Source organism: Rhinopithecus roxellana, chromosome 8, assembly GCF_007565055.1.
Source record: "Rhinopithecus roxellana isolate Shanxi Qingling chromosome 8, ASM756505v1, whole genome shotgun sequence".
Classification (NCBI taxonomy): Eukaryota; Metazoa; Chordata; class Mammalia; order Primates; family Cercopithecidae; genus Rhinopithecus; species Rhinopithecus roxellana.
This window is the reverse complement of record NC_044556.1, coordinates 101,850,668-101,867,120: the sequence shown is the minus strand read 5'-3', so window position 1 is coordinate 101,867,120 and position 16,453 is coordinate 101,850,668. Positions and strand designations below refer to the sequence as shown.

At 36.6% G+C, this 16,453-nt stretch overlaps 1 protein-coding gene across 4 annotated transcripts in view; it reads right to left on the bottom strand.

The window, feature by feature from the left end:
• Positions 1-16,453, bottom strand: part of RYR2 (ryanodine receptor 2) — a 793,619-nt gene that overhangs the window by 275,288 nt on the left and 501,878 nt on the right. For all 4 annotated transcript variants that reach the window (XM_030936088.1, XM_030936090.1, XM_030936089.1 and 1 more), the window contains exons 26-27: positions 8,964-9,123; positions 6,878-7,025 (exon numbers count right to left, since the gene is read on the bottom strand). In XM_030936088.1, coding sequence (XP_030791948.1) covers positions 6,878-7,025; positions 8,964-9,123 — 308 coding nt within the window. The remainder of the gene's footprint in view (positions 1-6,877; positions 7,026-8,963; positions 9,124-16,453) is intronic.

Below are 16,453 nucleotides of genomic sequence, written 5' to 3'. Positions count from 1 at the left end.
CTAACTCCACTCTACATCTGGTCATGCAAAGCTCTCTGAAATTCCCATTTGCAATCCTCCTTGTGTCTCTAAGCCTTACATATACTATCCTCTCTGCCTGAAATGCATGAACCCAATTGACTTAGCTGTACCTACTTTGGTGGTTTTAAAATATGTCCACAAATACGTTAGTACACCTCCATTCAAAAAGTGTGGGCTTCATTTAGTGGTTCACTTCTAACAAACAGAATATAATAGAAGCAATTGTAATAAGCATTGCAGCATCCTCCATGTACTCACTCTTCGATTTTTCATTCTAGGGGGAGTCAGCTTCCATGTGAAGGCACTCCAGCATCTCTATGAAGGGCTCTGTGTGGCAAGGCTGTGCCCATCTGGCTGTGTCTTCTGCCAACAGCCAGAGAGGAAGCGAGTTCTTTAGTCAACAGTTATGCAAGTGAGCTGTCTTAGTATTCAGTATTCCAGCTCCAGGGAAGTCTTCAGATGACTTAAGCCCTGGCCAACTTAATAGCAACCTCAGAGAGACTATGATCCAGAAGCAGAAGCACCTGTCACTCACATTCATAAACCACAAAAACTTTGAGATAACAGAGGTTTCAAATATTTATTATTTTTTAGCCACTGAGAGGTGTTTTTTTTTTTTTTTTTTTTTTTGGTTTGTTTGTTTTGTTTTGTTTTGTTTTTTGGCAGGAGGGAAAGGAGTAGTTTGCTGTATAGAAATAGATAATTAATATACCTCCTCTTTAAAGATTTCCCTCATATCACCAAGCTGAGTTAAACTCCCTGTATTATGACTCTTGGGCTTAACACTTACATTGTATGGTAGTGGTGGCAATTTAGTCTACTTTCCCTGTCTACACTGAGAGCTACATAAGACAAAAACTCTTATTCATCTTTGAATTCCCAGAAGTAGGCACAGCAGATGTTCCATATCTATGTATTAAAATAGAGTGGCCAGGCGCGATGGCTCACGCCTATAATCCCAGCACTTTGGGAGGCCAAGGAGGGTGGATCACAACGTAGGAGTTCAAGACCAGCCTGGCCAATATTGTGAAACCCCGCCTCTACTAAAAAAAAAAAAAAAAAAAAAAAAATTAGCCGGACATGGTTGCAAGCGCATGTAGTCCCAGCTACTCGGGAGGCTAAGGCAGGGAAAATCACCTGAACCGGGGAGGCGGAGGTTGCAGTGAGCTGAGATTGCGCCACTGCACTCTAGCCTGGGAGACAGAGTGAGACTGTGTCTCAAAAAATAATAATAATAATAAAATTTTAAAAATGGAAATGAGAAGAATTGCAAATATGGAAGTAAAATGAAGTGCAGCATACATTTTATAAATATAAGCTCCTTTTCTTTCTTCTTAAAATTCACACAATTCAGAAGAAAGTAGGTACCCATAAGGTAGCTTATGTTGTCCACAACGATGTTAGGAAGATAAAATTATTAATATGTAGTAGCTACAAATAGTATAAAACACTATATGTCATCAGAATAACGTCTCAATATTTTACTTATCTGGCATCATTCAGGAGTAAAGTTATCTCTAAAAGCAAATGTGTCATGTGTCACTGAATACAGTTTATGCCTTTAAGTGACAATATCTTTAAAATATAACCATCATTGATTTTTTTCTGTTTGGCATTGTAATGCATATTTCTATGTACAGGGGAAAATGTACTCCTTTTCTTGGACACTGACCATAATTAACTCTTTCCTTGAAGACTCAAGGTTATAATTTCTCTGAGCTGTAGTGTTTTCCCTTATTTTTAGTTATTATCTATAACTTTAGATATTTATTATTATCTTAAGTTATTATCTATAAGTTTAGAATTAAGTCAACCAGACTTAGGCATTCTCTCTTTGTAATTTTCAATGAGTATCAGGAAAGCAATGTGAGAGTTCCTTCTAAATGTAGAGTAAATAACTTTCAAAATGTTTGATATTAAGCAGAGTGGGGCAGCGGAAGGAAAACGGGTAATTATGTCCCTATTAAGACTATTGATACCAAAAATATAAATATTCATGTGTAAAGTAATGAAAACCTGGGGAAATCAAATGGTTCATGTGTCAGACTATAAAACCATGGGTGAGTTTTTATTTTATCATTATCATTATAAGTATCTTTCCAACCTAAAAATATATTGACTGTCATCACTGCTACCTACATCCTCCATGGATGCACAATGTTAAAGATTTATTAAGTTAGAGGGAAGCTCAAGAACTCTTTGATTATTACACCCTTCTTTTGCCTAAAGAGAGTGGTTGAATCAAATATTTGAAAGTATGCAAAAACACTATTGGAAAATCTATATCATCACAAGGCAATGTTAGTGAATATTTGTATGCCTGATATATACATTTGTTCACTAGAAAGTACATTTCATAGGTCATTTCAAAGCTGTGAAACCAGGATCTCTTGACACTGTGAATGAACATTGACATTCTCCATAGGATGCCATAGTCCTACTCAACAATGCTGTGCGCTCCTAAGGTAACGTAAGATGTAGTCACACATAACCACTGCAGATCACTCATAATAATCCATGATTGGTCATATGGAGAAACAAATACGTGTCTGAAATTTTAACCAAAACAAAAATACATTTAAGATCAATTAACCTTTGAAAAGATTGATAAAATAAATTCATCCCTTAGAAGAGTGCTCACAATAAAAAGAGAGAAAATGTCAACTATCGACATCAGGAATGAAAAGGGGGATATCATTAAAGATCCTACAGACATTAAAAGAATAATAAGAGCACATTAGTGCAATTTTATGCCTATATATGGCAACCTAAATTAAATGAACTAATTTACTGAAAAACATAATTTATCAAAACTGACACAGGAATAAATAGAAAATCTAAATAGCTCTCAAGGTATTAAATACATTGAATTCATAATAAAATACTTTCCTATAGGATAAAACTCTAGGCTCATGCTTTCGATGATAAATTCTATCAAATATTTGAAAAAGAAATAATATAGAATTAACACAAATTCTTTCAGAAAACAGGAGAGAAACTTTCCTACTTAGGAAGCTATCTTTACATCGATATCAAAATCTAACAAAGATATTATAAGAAAAAAATTATACAGCAGTGTATTGTCCATAAACTTAGCTACAAAAGTCCTAAGCAAAATGTTAACAAATAGAATACAGCTCTGTGTAAAAAAGGACAACGCACCATGACTGAGGAGAGTTATCCTAGAAATAGAAAACTGGTTTAACGTTTGAAAATCACTTGATAGTCATGATATCCACAGAATAAAGGAGAAAAATACATAATCTGTTCAATAAACGGGGAAAAAAGCACTTGACAAAATTCAAGACCCTATTTATGATAAAAATCACCCACAAATGACGAATAGAAGGGAATCTCTTCAATGTGATAAAGGATATCTATAAAAAGCTACGCTTAACATCATACTTAATGGTGGAACATCACAACTTTCCCCCATAAGGCAGAATAAACTCTCTTACCATTTCTATTCAACAGTGTTCTGAATTCTTTACCTGTTCAATAAATCAAGAAGCAAAAAAGCTATAACAATCGTAAAAGAAAAAGTGAGGTTTAGTTTTTGCAGACCTCATGATTATGTATATAGAAAATCCCACTGAATTCACACACACACAAAAAAAATAGAACTGACATATAAATTTATCCAAATCACAGGATATAAGGTCAATATGCAAATATCAATTATATATCTCATATTCATGTACATTTGGGAAATGACATAAACTTTAAACAAATTTCATGTAATATTATCAAAAACATCAGATAAATCTAACAATGTATAAGACCTCTACTCTGAAAACTGCAAAGCAATGCTAAGAGAAACTAAAGAGGATGAAAATAAATGGACAAATGTACCATGTTCATGAATCAGTTGACTAAATATGGCTAAAATATCAATTCTTCCTAAACCAACCTATGAATTCAACCGTAATCCCATCCAAATTAAATTAACAAGTTGAATCTAAATGTATATAGAAATGCAAAAGAAGACTAAAAAATCCTTTATAAAAGATGAAAGATGTTGGAAGACTTTCCTTACCTGATTTTAAGATTTATTATGTGATAAAAATGAAGACAATGGAATATTAGCTTAAGGACAGACATACAGATCAATGGAACAGAATATACAGTCCAGAAATAGACGGACTTATCTGTTCAATAGATTTTGACTAAGATGCCAAGGTAATTTAATTTGCTAAGAATAATTGTTCCAACAAATGGTGCTGGGACAGCTGGATATTCATCTGTACAAAAAATGAACCTTGATCTTAACCTTACCTCATACACAAAAGCTAACTCACTTTAGATCATAGACCTGCAAGTAAAAGCTAAAATAATAAAACTCTGGGAGGAAACATAAGAGAAAATATTTTTGTTTATGCATAGGCAAAGATGTTCTAGGACATAAAAACCCCAACTGTAAAGGAAAAGAAATCATAAATGGACTTCAAATTAAGAATGCTTGCTCTTTGAAAGACCTCCTTAAGAAAATGAAAAAGCAACCTACAAATGGAAGAAAATCTTTCCATACCTGGTATGGTTCTTCTATCCAAAATACTCTTCTAAAAATGCAATTCAGTAAAAAGGCCAACACAAATTAGAAAAAAATGCCTCAGCAATGATACTCTTAGGTATTTAGCCTAAGAGAAATGAAAGATTAATTATATACCAAGATTTGTATATGAATATTCATAGCAGCCTTATTCATAATCACCTACAATTGGAAACAACTCAAATCATCCATCTATAGGAGAATGGATAAACAAATGGTAAATTATTACAATGAAGATTAAGGAATGCCCCTGAGCAACAGATTTTGTGATATACATGAAACATGCAAGATCATAAAAGCATTATGTGGAACAAAAGAAACTAGGTATAAAAAATACATGCTAGAGTGATTATAATTATAACATCTACTTTTATAGGTTACATTTATATTTCTATTTGCTATAAATTAATCTGTAATGATAGAACTTACAAAGTGGTTACTTTGTTGGGAACACAATGAAACTTTCTGGAATGAAGAAAATATTGGAGGTGTTTTTGGTAGTGGTTCCTTTTGTTTCTACAACTGACAAAATTTACCAAACTGAACACTTTAGATGTGTACATTTTACTGTATATAAGTTCTATTTCAATTTAAAAACATAATTATTTAGAACCAATTAACTTTCAGGGTGTATCCTATATCAGAGAACTATAGAAATCTTTCTGATTGCCAATTTTTGCCTTACAAGCCTTTTATTGTTTACTTTCTTCCCGGTGGTTACATGGACTATATACTCTTTGACACAGGAATCTTCTTGGTATTTTGCACACCTAACAGCATCTGATTCATAATGAGTGTACCATATCTCTGTTGTTTTAAAGCTAACCTCAAGATAGATATGATGTTAGCATTATGGATATTATTATTATTGTTAACAAGTGGATATGTCATTTAATTTGCAGCCAATGTAAGAGTCCAGTAACTGATAAGATCTGTCAAGATGTTAAGCATATATTTGCTCAATTCAAAGGACTAAAATATGTCAGGATGCCTATGATTAGGATCCTACATCTGCCATTTTAAATGGGAAGACACAGAAGTCCCTGAATCTGAGGTTCCTTATCTGTAAAATGAGCATAATACAAGTATCACCCTCATAAGAGTTACTGTGAGGATTAAATAACAATTGTAAAAGTCTTAGAAACACTTATATAGCTAATATATAAATATTAACTGTCATTATTATTTAAGATCCACTTTTATGTACAGGTAATGCACTGAAAATATGAGCCACTAGAATACATTCGGAATACATTTTTAAAACTTTCCGTCAAAAATTATAGGCACTATGATGAAGTACACAACCCTCATTTCCTTTTTGTTAATTTTTTGAAAATGGGTATTAAATTAACTCAAACTGCAGGAGCAAAGGATTAAAGAGTGGATCATTCTATCTAAACTACATTCTGTTTTGTTTTTCTTTTTTTTTTTTTTTTGAGACGGAGTCTCGCTCTGTCGCCCAGGCTGGAGTGCGGTGGCGCAATATTGGCTCACTGCAAGCTCCGCCTCCCGGGTTCACGCCATTCTCCTGCCTCAGCCTCCCGAGTAGCTGGGACTATAGGCGCCCACCACCATGCCCGCTAATTTTTTTTTTTCTTTTTTCTTTTTTTTTTTTTTTTTTTTTTTTGCATTTTTTTAGTAGAGATGGTTTCACTGTGTTAGCCAGGATGATTTCGATCTCCTCATCTCGTGATCTGCCTGCCTCGGCCTCCCAAAGTTCTGGGATTAGGGGCATGAGCCACCGCGCCCGGCCTAAACTACATTCTTCAAAGGTATTATTTAAGGAAAATGTATTCTTTGCAGAACCTTTAAAAATCCATTGTGTTCAACACATAGTTATTGAGTACCTACTGTAATGTGTTTCCCTTAAAGCAAAAGATCACATTAATTAATTCAATGTTGCCTGTACATGTGTGTGTAAATGATGAAGGTAGAATTTTGTAAAACACTAGACTCCACTACGGGCTTATTCCCCAAATCAGCAAAAATCAGCTATTCTGGAGGAGGGCTCGTAGGCTAGGGGAGGAGTCCAGTATCATAATCAGGGAAGTACCTATTGATCTCAGACACTTGAGGAAGATAGGCCCATTTTCTCCACCCACAGAATCATCAGCATCCTGAGCCATCCCATTGAGAGATGGGTCTAATCCCACGGATGTTTTTCAGGGAAGAAAATCCACTTGAATGAAATTCCACACCTAGACTAGAGGACCTGGTTTAATACTCCCCCTTTTATTCATTTATTTGGCTTTAAAGAACTACTACATGATCTTGCAACCAAAGAGGAGGAAAGTAAAACCAAAATACCATGATCTTGATCTGGTGCTTCCAAGTTGTAACCATACCCCAGCAGCGTGCGCACAGCCTCGCGGAGGCTGTCCTTGTTGGATTTCTTGGTTCGGTCATCCAGAAGAGTGTAGGGAACAAGGCGAGGATTTCTTCTGTTCTTTACGTCCTGCAGGGAAAAATAGGGTGCAGATGTGTAAGCAATACCAAGGGCTTTTAAAAATAAATAGCTACCAAATACATCAAACTTAAAATTCCATGAGAAAACCTGACCCTTCCACAATCCCTGCGTTTTCCCAGGCTGCAAAGCTACCAAAACACCATCAATATAAAAGATTCAATCAAATGAATAAGCACATGTATGGAAAGCAGGCCCTCTCCATGAGGAGGAAAAACAACAATAACAAGAAACAGCTTCAGTGGCCTCTAACCACTTCCATCTGCCACGTTCACACGGCAAAGCCAATAGTAGAGAACACCCAATTTCCAAGTACAGTTCATGGACAGGGTTTTATTCCAAGAAGAGCCAAATTAGTACTGGACCCCCCTCCATGGTTTTCAGTCAGTGAAGCACTTCAGGCTGCTTTCCCTTCTTCAGAAAAATTCCAGTGTGTTATGGATCCCCCCAAATTGAAAAATATGCATTGGGTTGAATCCATCAACCAGTGAAACCCAGCAATGCCAGGGGCACTAAAATGACTATAAAACTCATAACGTGTCTATTGTAAAAGAGGCTCCAATGTTAAACTGTGGTTAAAATGTGTTGACACACACAGAGAGACAGCGCAAGCTATCTTACTATCTTGGCAAAAGGATGCTTAATATTAGAGTACAGAACTCAATTCCATGCGATGGGGGAGATGCATCAACTCCTACAAGTGTGTAGGGCAATGCCACTTTGGAAGTTACTTCTTTCCATTCACTCCCTGAGACCAGTTGCAGTATTTGCTCAAGTTTCCACATTTCAAGAAGTATAATCAATTCTCAATACTTTAATGTCAACAGGCATTGGGAGGCTGTGGATATTCCCACCACACCTCGCAAGGGTTAAAAAAAAAAGCTATGGAATCAGACAGGGGTTGTTCTGGTAAACCAGAGAATAAATATTGTGGTGGTGGTGGTGGTGTTGTTGTGTTGTTGTGTTGTTATTATTTGGAAAAAGAGTCTCACTGCAGCCTCAACCTCCTGGGCTCAAGCAATCCTCCCACTTTAGCCCCCTGAGTAACCAGGACTACAGGCATGTGCATCATGCCCAGCTAATTTTTTAATTTTTCGTACAGACAGTCTCTCACTATGTTGCCCAGGCTGGTCTCAAACTCCCAGGCTCAAGCAGTCCTCCCACCTTAGCCTCCCAAAGTGCTGGGATTACAAGTGTGAACCACCACGCCCAGGCAGAAATACTGTTTTGTCTTGTCTTTTCTTCCTTTCCTCTTTCAGGCAAATTAGTACTGAATACCTAATCCTGAATACCTTAATGCCCAAATACCTGAATATCTACTGATGCCTGGAGCAAAATGATCTGCAACAGTAACTCAGTGGTGAAACCGGAACTGATGCGAGGCTGTTTATAGTCTTTACCCCTCTTGGTATGACCCTGCCTCCCTTGTGCAGAATGAATTGCAATTTGAAGTCAGCTGCCCTGCCAAGGTTGTTATGTATATACATGTAATATATCCTCAAATCACCATTCTGAAAACCAAATACAAAGACTGAATTCTGAAATGTATGTGGCCCCAGGGGTTATGAATAAGGAATGGTGCACCCATTTTATTATCATTTTATCCCAATGTTCTTACATTTCAAAAGTTTCTCCTAAAACACAGTCTCAGAGAGAGAAATACCAAAAAACCATATTATAAGTCACCAATGTAGTATTATATTATTCATCGTGTGCCTCACATGTGTTCACGATTACAGCCAGAGCTAACCTCATGTAAGTTCTTCAGTCTAGCACTAAACAGGTGTTTCAGTCCAAATGTGCACTGTGTGTGATCTGTATGATACAAGTTTTTAAATAGTCACTATTTAATCCTTCCTGTTACAAATTATGCTAATTCCCACTTAAGTAAGTCTCAGACCAAATGCCGTGGAACTCATTCCCACGTACCTGCTGGATGCCGTAAGTCCAGCCCTGCCGGATTCGATCCCGCGCCCACACATTGTGCGCATTTTCTGCTAACTTGTCCACCATTGCTTCTTGAGACGGGGTGAGTTTGATAAAGCTTAGGTCCATAGGGGCAGGCTTGTATCCACTTGTCAGCTGGTAACTACAAATCAGAGACAAAGACATTTGTATATAATTGGCCTTTTCATAAATATCCCTGTAAACATCATTTTCTGGCCCTGCCTCATTGCTGTTGTTCCATAAACCACAGTGATAACCACTGGTGAAGTACCAGACAGCAAGCCTGGGTTCCTTTCACTTTAGCTAATAACTGATCAGAAGGAAAAGCCACATAATCTTTGCGTTTTCGTTTTTACACCAATAAGACAGAAATGAGACAACTTACCTGTCTCTCCAAGATGAAAAGGACCTGCCACTGTTTGTGTTCCTAATAGCTGAAGCTTTTGTATAGTCTAAATCAAAATATTGGTTATTTATTGAAATATTTTAGAGATTTCCTGTGAAGTCCTCATTTTTCTTCAACTGTTAAATGTTAGATTAATGTGATTTTTTTCATAAATCCGAGTATCCTTCAGATACGATCTATTTCTTATTCTACAGGGAAATTTAAATGCATTTGTAATTTATTTCCTTATTGCCATTCCTAGCTACATTATTTAGGAAGCCTTTAAATAAGATAGAGACTAGAAAGTAAAGAACATCTCAGCTCTATAACCGTGTAAAATCTGATTGCATTTTATTTCCCTAGAGTTCAAGGATCTCTCAGCAGAGACTGTTTCCATGTTCTAGGCTGGAGAGAGAAGGTGCTATTATAATAAAACAGGTACAAGTTTTAATTGTTGGAAGAAATACAAAGTTGAAAATATTAACTTTTCAACCCACACATATAAGGGCCATAGTACTGCCCCGCTCCACACAGAAACACAGTGTTTCATTCTATTCAGCTACCGAGATTGGCACAAAGCCTATTTTATAACTGCTTTTCTTCCATTCTTCTGTCATTGTTGTATTCCCCATTATTGACTATACCTTGAGGTCAGGATCTGTTTCTGATTCATTTTTCTAACTGCCATTATCCTTAAAACAGTTCCCAGCAGATAACAGCCTTTTCATATATAGTTGTTGAAATAATTAATTTTATTTACCAAATTAACATAAACGTAAATGCATCTTCAACTCAAGAACATTCACTAGGTAATTATGCTAAGTTACAAAATGAATTATTAAAACGTGAGAAAAGGCTCTTAAAAATAAATGTGAGAAAAGGCTGGGCACGCTGGCTCACGACTGTAATCCCAGCACTTTGGGAGGCCAATGTGGGTAGATCATATGAGGCCAGGAGTTCGAGACCAGCCTGGCCAACATGGTGAAACCCAGTCTCTACTAAAAATACAAAGGTTAGCCAGGCTTGGTGGCGGGTGCCTGTAATCCCAGCTATTTGAGAGGCTGAGGCAGGAGAATCACTTAAACCCAAGAGGCAGAGACTGCAGTGAGCAGAGATCACGCCACTGCTCTCCAGTCTGGGTGACAGAGCAAGACTCCATCTCAAAATAAATATAATAAATAAATGCTTTTGAAAATAAACTACAAATTATCTTAAAAATAAACTACTACTCTGGGCCATGACTGGCATCATTACAAGGCAAGCTCCTTGAAAGCAGGGAGTTCGTCCATTTTATTCACAGTGACCCCCCAGCACCTAGAATAGTGACCAACACATGGTAGGCATTCAGTAAAAATTTGTTTAATGAATCAATATATTACAGAAATAAATAACTTTTTTTAAGGTTGAATACAGTTGGCTTTAGCTTAATTACTTCTATTTTACTATAATACATCCCATATATTATAAGTAATTTATCTGTAGGCAGGTGCGGTAGCTCACTCCTGCAATCCCAGCAGTTTGGGAGGCCAAGGCAGGTGGATCGCTTAGGGCCAGGAGTTCAAGACCAGCTTGGCCAATATGGCAAAATCTCATCTCTACTAAAAAACACAAAAAAATTAGCTGGGCGTGGTGGTGCACACCTGTAATCCCAGCTACTTGGGAGGCTGAGGCACAAGAATCGCTTGAACATGGAAAGTGGAGGTTGCAGTGAGCTGAGATTGTGCCACTGCACTTTTGCCTGGGTGACAGGGCAAGACTCTGTCTCAAAAAAAAAAAAAAGTAATTTGTCTATAGACAAAAAAAAGTAATTTTTCTGTAGACAAAAGCTTTACAAATGTTTTGTTTTCAGTAGATTATAACAATGAGGACAAATTACTGGTCTATGTCTTTCAATTTACATTCATAAGTTAAATTTATGGACATTAAATTTTGTTCCATTCTAAATAAAAACTGTTGTATGGGCAACTAACCATAGCTTTTGTTTTTTAATAAAGAAGCCATGTGGGAATTTTTTTTTAACAACTCAAATAAATCATGGTATTTCACAGATTTCTGACATTTAAATAGGCAAATCTATAAACTGTAATCACAGCTGAAGATATAAGTTCTTATTTGGAAAGTATTTTCTTTTATTTTAGAATATATATAGATACATTTATATGTAATTAAATTTAAAAAACCCAAAACATTAATATATATATTTTACATATTATATATTTATGTTTTTGATTTTTATTTTTGTTATTTTTTGAGGCAAGGTCTCTCTTTGTTGCCCAGGCTGGTCTTCAAACCCTGGCCTCAAGCAATCCTCCTGCCTCAGCCTCCCAAACTGCTGGGATTACAGGCATGAGCCACCACTCCTGACCTGGAAAGTATTTTTTTTTTTATTTTTCAAGAAAAAGCTCCCAATACATTTCAAATGCACCAACAGGTAATCAAGCTAGCAAAGTCTAGTTTTCAAGTTCAACAGTTTACTGGAGGCAGCCTCAGGGTACATGATGAAGAGCCTAGTTTTCTGTACTTCCTTACCTCCCCACAACTACTTCTCACCACCCACAACTGGCCCATGGTCACCCAGCACAAGCCAGCACACAATCTTCTTTCACTTTCTAACAGCTTTGATCCCATCCAGCAGTCACAGAGGCCATACAGATGTTGAAGTTTTGATATCCACCTGTGAATCATTGACTGGAACCATTGCTACCCTCATGAGGGATACACGCATTTCCAAAGAGGAGTGATACTTTCTGGAAACCAACTTTTAATGGTAGACTTTCTAGAAATATCTCATGGAACGAGGAACTACTTTTGAAAGGTGGAAGGTGAGAAGGAGGTCCTCCCCCATAAAAACTCATAGACAAGTTCTACTAATGTGTGAGGCTGGATAATACTGACATAATCATTCCTCTTTATTTTCTATTTTTTTTCTTCCCATGCAGATTTCTTCTAAAATTGCTTTAATCTGTGATCTCAATGAAAACTTACGGAGATGCTTTTGCATCTGTTGAAGTAGTCCGACAATTTGTTCACATTCATTTTCAGAGGTAAACTATAACTTATTTTACTTTCTTTTCTCTATACCCTTGTACAAAAAAGGATTTGAAGCTTAGAATTGTTTTTTTAATGGCTAATAACCCCATCCAAATTACAGTTACAAACTCTCACTTCACCCGAACCTTTTTATTTCCACCTCTTTTGAACAACAAATCATTTGTACAGTAAAAATAAATATGAATATCTATGAAATTCATGGACTTGAGTCAACTATAATGGATAAAACTATTGATATCATGAATGTTTCACCAATATGAATTAATGGTAACAGCAATAATTTACAAAACCATTCTTCTGTGTGTAGTACATTCTGACAAAGAAACTAAGAATCAAATCGTTATATCAAAATGAGATATATTTAAAAGTAAATAAGTGTACTTTGACAAACAATGTTCATTTCACCTTATTAATACAATTTAATTAGGTACACAAAGGACAACCAACTGCTAATCTGAATTATTACCTATTTGTGTTTAAAAATAAACAAAGCTTTTGAATCAAATGTAATTCACATGAATCAGAAGCTGAATAGTTTCAAGTAAAATTTCAGATTGATTTCTGAAAAGTTAAAGTAAATAAAAAAATACTAAAATGACTCTCAGAAAGTAAAATTTTATAGCCATCAAAATGGGAAAAAGTCATATTATTATTATATTAATACAAAAAACATATTGCTCATATTAAGATGTCTCTGTATTACCTTTTACTTTCTCAAACATCATGAGAAACTTCTGCCACAATCAGCCAACAGATTTTTTTCTCCTCCAATTTATTTGTTTAATAGGTATACATAGCTTTTACCTCCTTTCTTTACCATGCACGTTTTCTGTGCCATCAATCATCCTATAAAATTAGCTTATGAGGAATATATATGAAGTTAAACAAATGATTTAATATGCTCACTTTACAAAGTATCAAAATACTTTTATAGTCATTAGCTCTTTTATTTTGGCAACTACATACTTTAATAAAATAAAAAAGAATAAAACAATGACATTGAGAGTAATAAAATACCTAACAGTTTAGGTTTCACTTTCCTGATAGCAAAAATTTTTTTTTAAATACCTCTGAAAACAAAACAAAACAACAGAGATCCCGGCCAACTGTTGATTCTATTTGCATCAAATCATCAAAGATATAAACAAAAAATTGACAGTGTTTGGCTGCACTGAGGAATTGTCATGTTAAGTTGCAGCTCAGTTTTGTGCTTCATTCTCATCTGACCCACATTTTTCCTAAGCAGGTATTCCAGATGAGCCTTTGAAACGAGGGCTCAGTGTAATATAATTAAAGGGCCAATTAAAGTGATTTAACAAAAACCAGGCAGAATACCAAAAACAGTAAGCACCAATCTTTTGTTTTTTTTAAGCCACCCCCACCTCCCAAGCTTACTTGTTTAAAATGAATCAAGTTAAATGAAGCGTGGAAATCATTATATTGTGAAAGATGTACGGTAAACATATAAAGGCTACAGCCAAGTTCAGGGAGCGTTAGCTGTAAATTTCAAAGCCAAATCAGTCCTCCAAGTACCTTGGAACAAATGGGAAATCTCAGATGACTGCACACCAGAGACATTAAGAGCAAGTTTTGCTGAAAGCACACCTACTAGAAATGAATGCTAGGCTGACATTTTCACAGAAAACGTATGGAGAATATGCAGAATCATTCTCCAGAAAACAAATACAGAAAGATTAATTTCTATGTAGAAATCAGAAGGGAGAAAACAAGGGTTATATTTCTTCTACTTTTTTACTTTTTTTGTTTGTTTTTAAATAAAAACGTGTAATATGAAGATGTGCCCTACTCCACCAACCCCAAACTCCTTTTTACTTGAAGGGCTTCCTCCACTCCTCAGCCCTTTTGAAACAAGACCATGAAGTATCCACTGCTCTCAAGAAGGAGGCATTTCAAGAGAGAGAGAGGGAAAAAAAAGCTATACTTGGCTTTTGGATTTTAAAATGTCTTTGAACATTCAATGCAGAGACAAAGATCTTTATAGCAGGGCCTTGGGATATTAAAATCTCTGCTTTTGAATACCAAAGGAACAAAGCCCTTATGCTTTAGGACAGAAAAGAACAGATAAAGAACCCAGGGCCTCCAGTGTAAGATAGGCTGAAAATTCCAGAGCCTAGAGGAGAGGAGAGTCAGGGGAGGCAAGTTCTCCCCACCCTTCTGCCCAAGTGAGGACCAGACAGATCGCAGAGCCAAAGTGAACTTCTATTTTGCTTCCCAGATTGTACTCAGCCGAATGGCAGGGTCTCATAATTTCACAGATCCAAACCCATGAATAGTACAGATATGGTGACAAACTAATTCTAGGCTGATGGGGCTGTGGCAACCCTTCCTTCTCCCTCCACCAATAGGCTGCAATCTCCAAGCAGCCAGAGAGAGCATTCTTAGGCTTCCAGCACTCCTAGAGAGGCCTGGATGAGGCACAAGAAGGAACAGTGACTCACAGAGAGGAGGAGGGCACCCAATGTGAACCCAATACCAAAAAAGTGTAGAACACACACATCCCGTAAAACACCAGCAGAGATGAATGAAGACAATTCAGTCGAAGGCAGCAAACTCAGATGAGAATGGCCAAGGATGAATGACACCTCCCTATCAGCTGAGTGCCCAGAACATAAGCAGCCTGGTAATAAGAGGGGCATAAATCTCGTGTTCAATTTCACCGTCAAATATTCATTCAACAGTAAAATGCTTTCAGGTGCTATTCTAGGAAGTAATAATACATGGGAGGCCGAGGCAGGTGGATCACCTGAGGTCGGGAGTTTGAGACCAGCCTGACCAACATGGAGAAATCCCATCTCTACTAAAAATACAAAATGAGCCGGGCGTGGTGGTGCATGCCTGTAATCCCAGCTACTCAGGAGGCGGAGGCAGGAGAATCACTTGAACCCGAGAGGCGGAGGTTGGGGTGAGCAGAGATGGTGCCATTGCACTCCAGCCTGGGCAACAAGAGCGAAACTCTGTCTCAAGATAAATAAATAAATAAGTGTAGACAAAAATGTATATCTTTATAGAAATATGTTTCAATGAAGAATCAAGTAGTAAATCAAATGAAGTAAAATATCATAGTATGTTAGAAGATTTAAATACTATGAAGAAAAACCAAGTAGGAAAGGGGGATAGGAAGAAGTACGTTTTTAAATAGAGTGCAATTTTAAAGAAGTTGAGGGAGGCCACTTGAGAAGACGACATTGGAATCAAGACCTAAAGGTGAGACTAGACAGAGAAAATATTGATATAATTACGTTTGCCCTAAACAAACTAGAATTAATTTAACACTGTCAGGCTGCATTCTGGCTACAAGGCTCATTGGATTTAAATTCTAAATTAAGCCCAATCAGAGAAAATGAAGAACACGGCACACTGGTACTTTTTAAAATTTCTGGTCTGTGAAATTTACCCACTACACATATAAAGAGTATCTAAGGGTTTTTCTTTTCTTCATAATTACAGTGCCTCATCTTTACAGAAAAATCCAACTGTGTTTCTAAACCATTTTTCACTTAGGTAAATATTTACAAAACTGAATTTTGTACACGTGCTTGTGTCTATATAAACAGTATACATATGGGTACACATTCAGTATCTAATGGGTTCATTTCAGAAAGTCATTTTAAATGTGTGTGTGTGTGTGTGCGTGTGCATCAAGCATATCATTCTCAGCCTTTTATCTACCCTACTATGCCTGAGAGCTATCACAGTTTCCTGTCACATGTAGTAGCTTCACAGCACTAGGGGTAACGGCATGTTGGGAAGAGCAGAAAACCTAGCAGTAGTTTTAGAAACCTCTCAGATGATCCTAATATGCTTTTTTTAAAAACAAAAATATTTTGAGACAGAGTTTCACCTTTGTTGCCCAGGCTGGAGTGCAATGATGTGATCTCAGCTCACTGCAACCTCTGCCTGCCAGGCTCAAGTGATTCTCCCACCTCAGCCTCCCAAGTAGCTGGGATTACAGGCACCTGCCACCACGTCTGGTTAATTTTTGTATTTTTAGTAGAAACGAAGTTTCACCATGTTG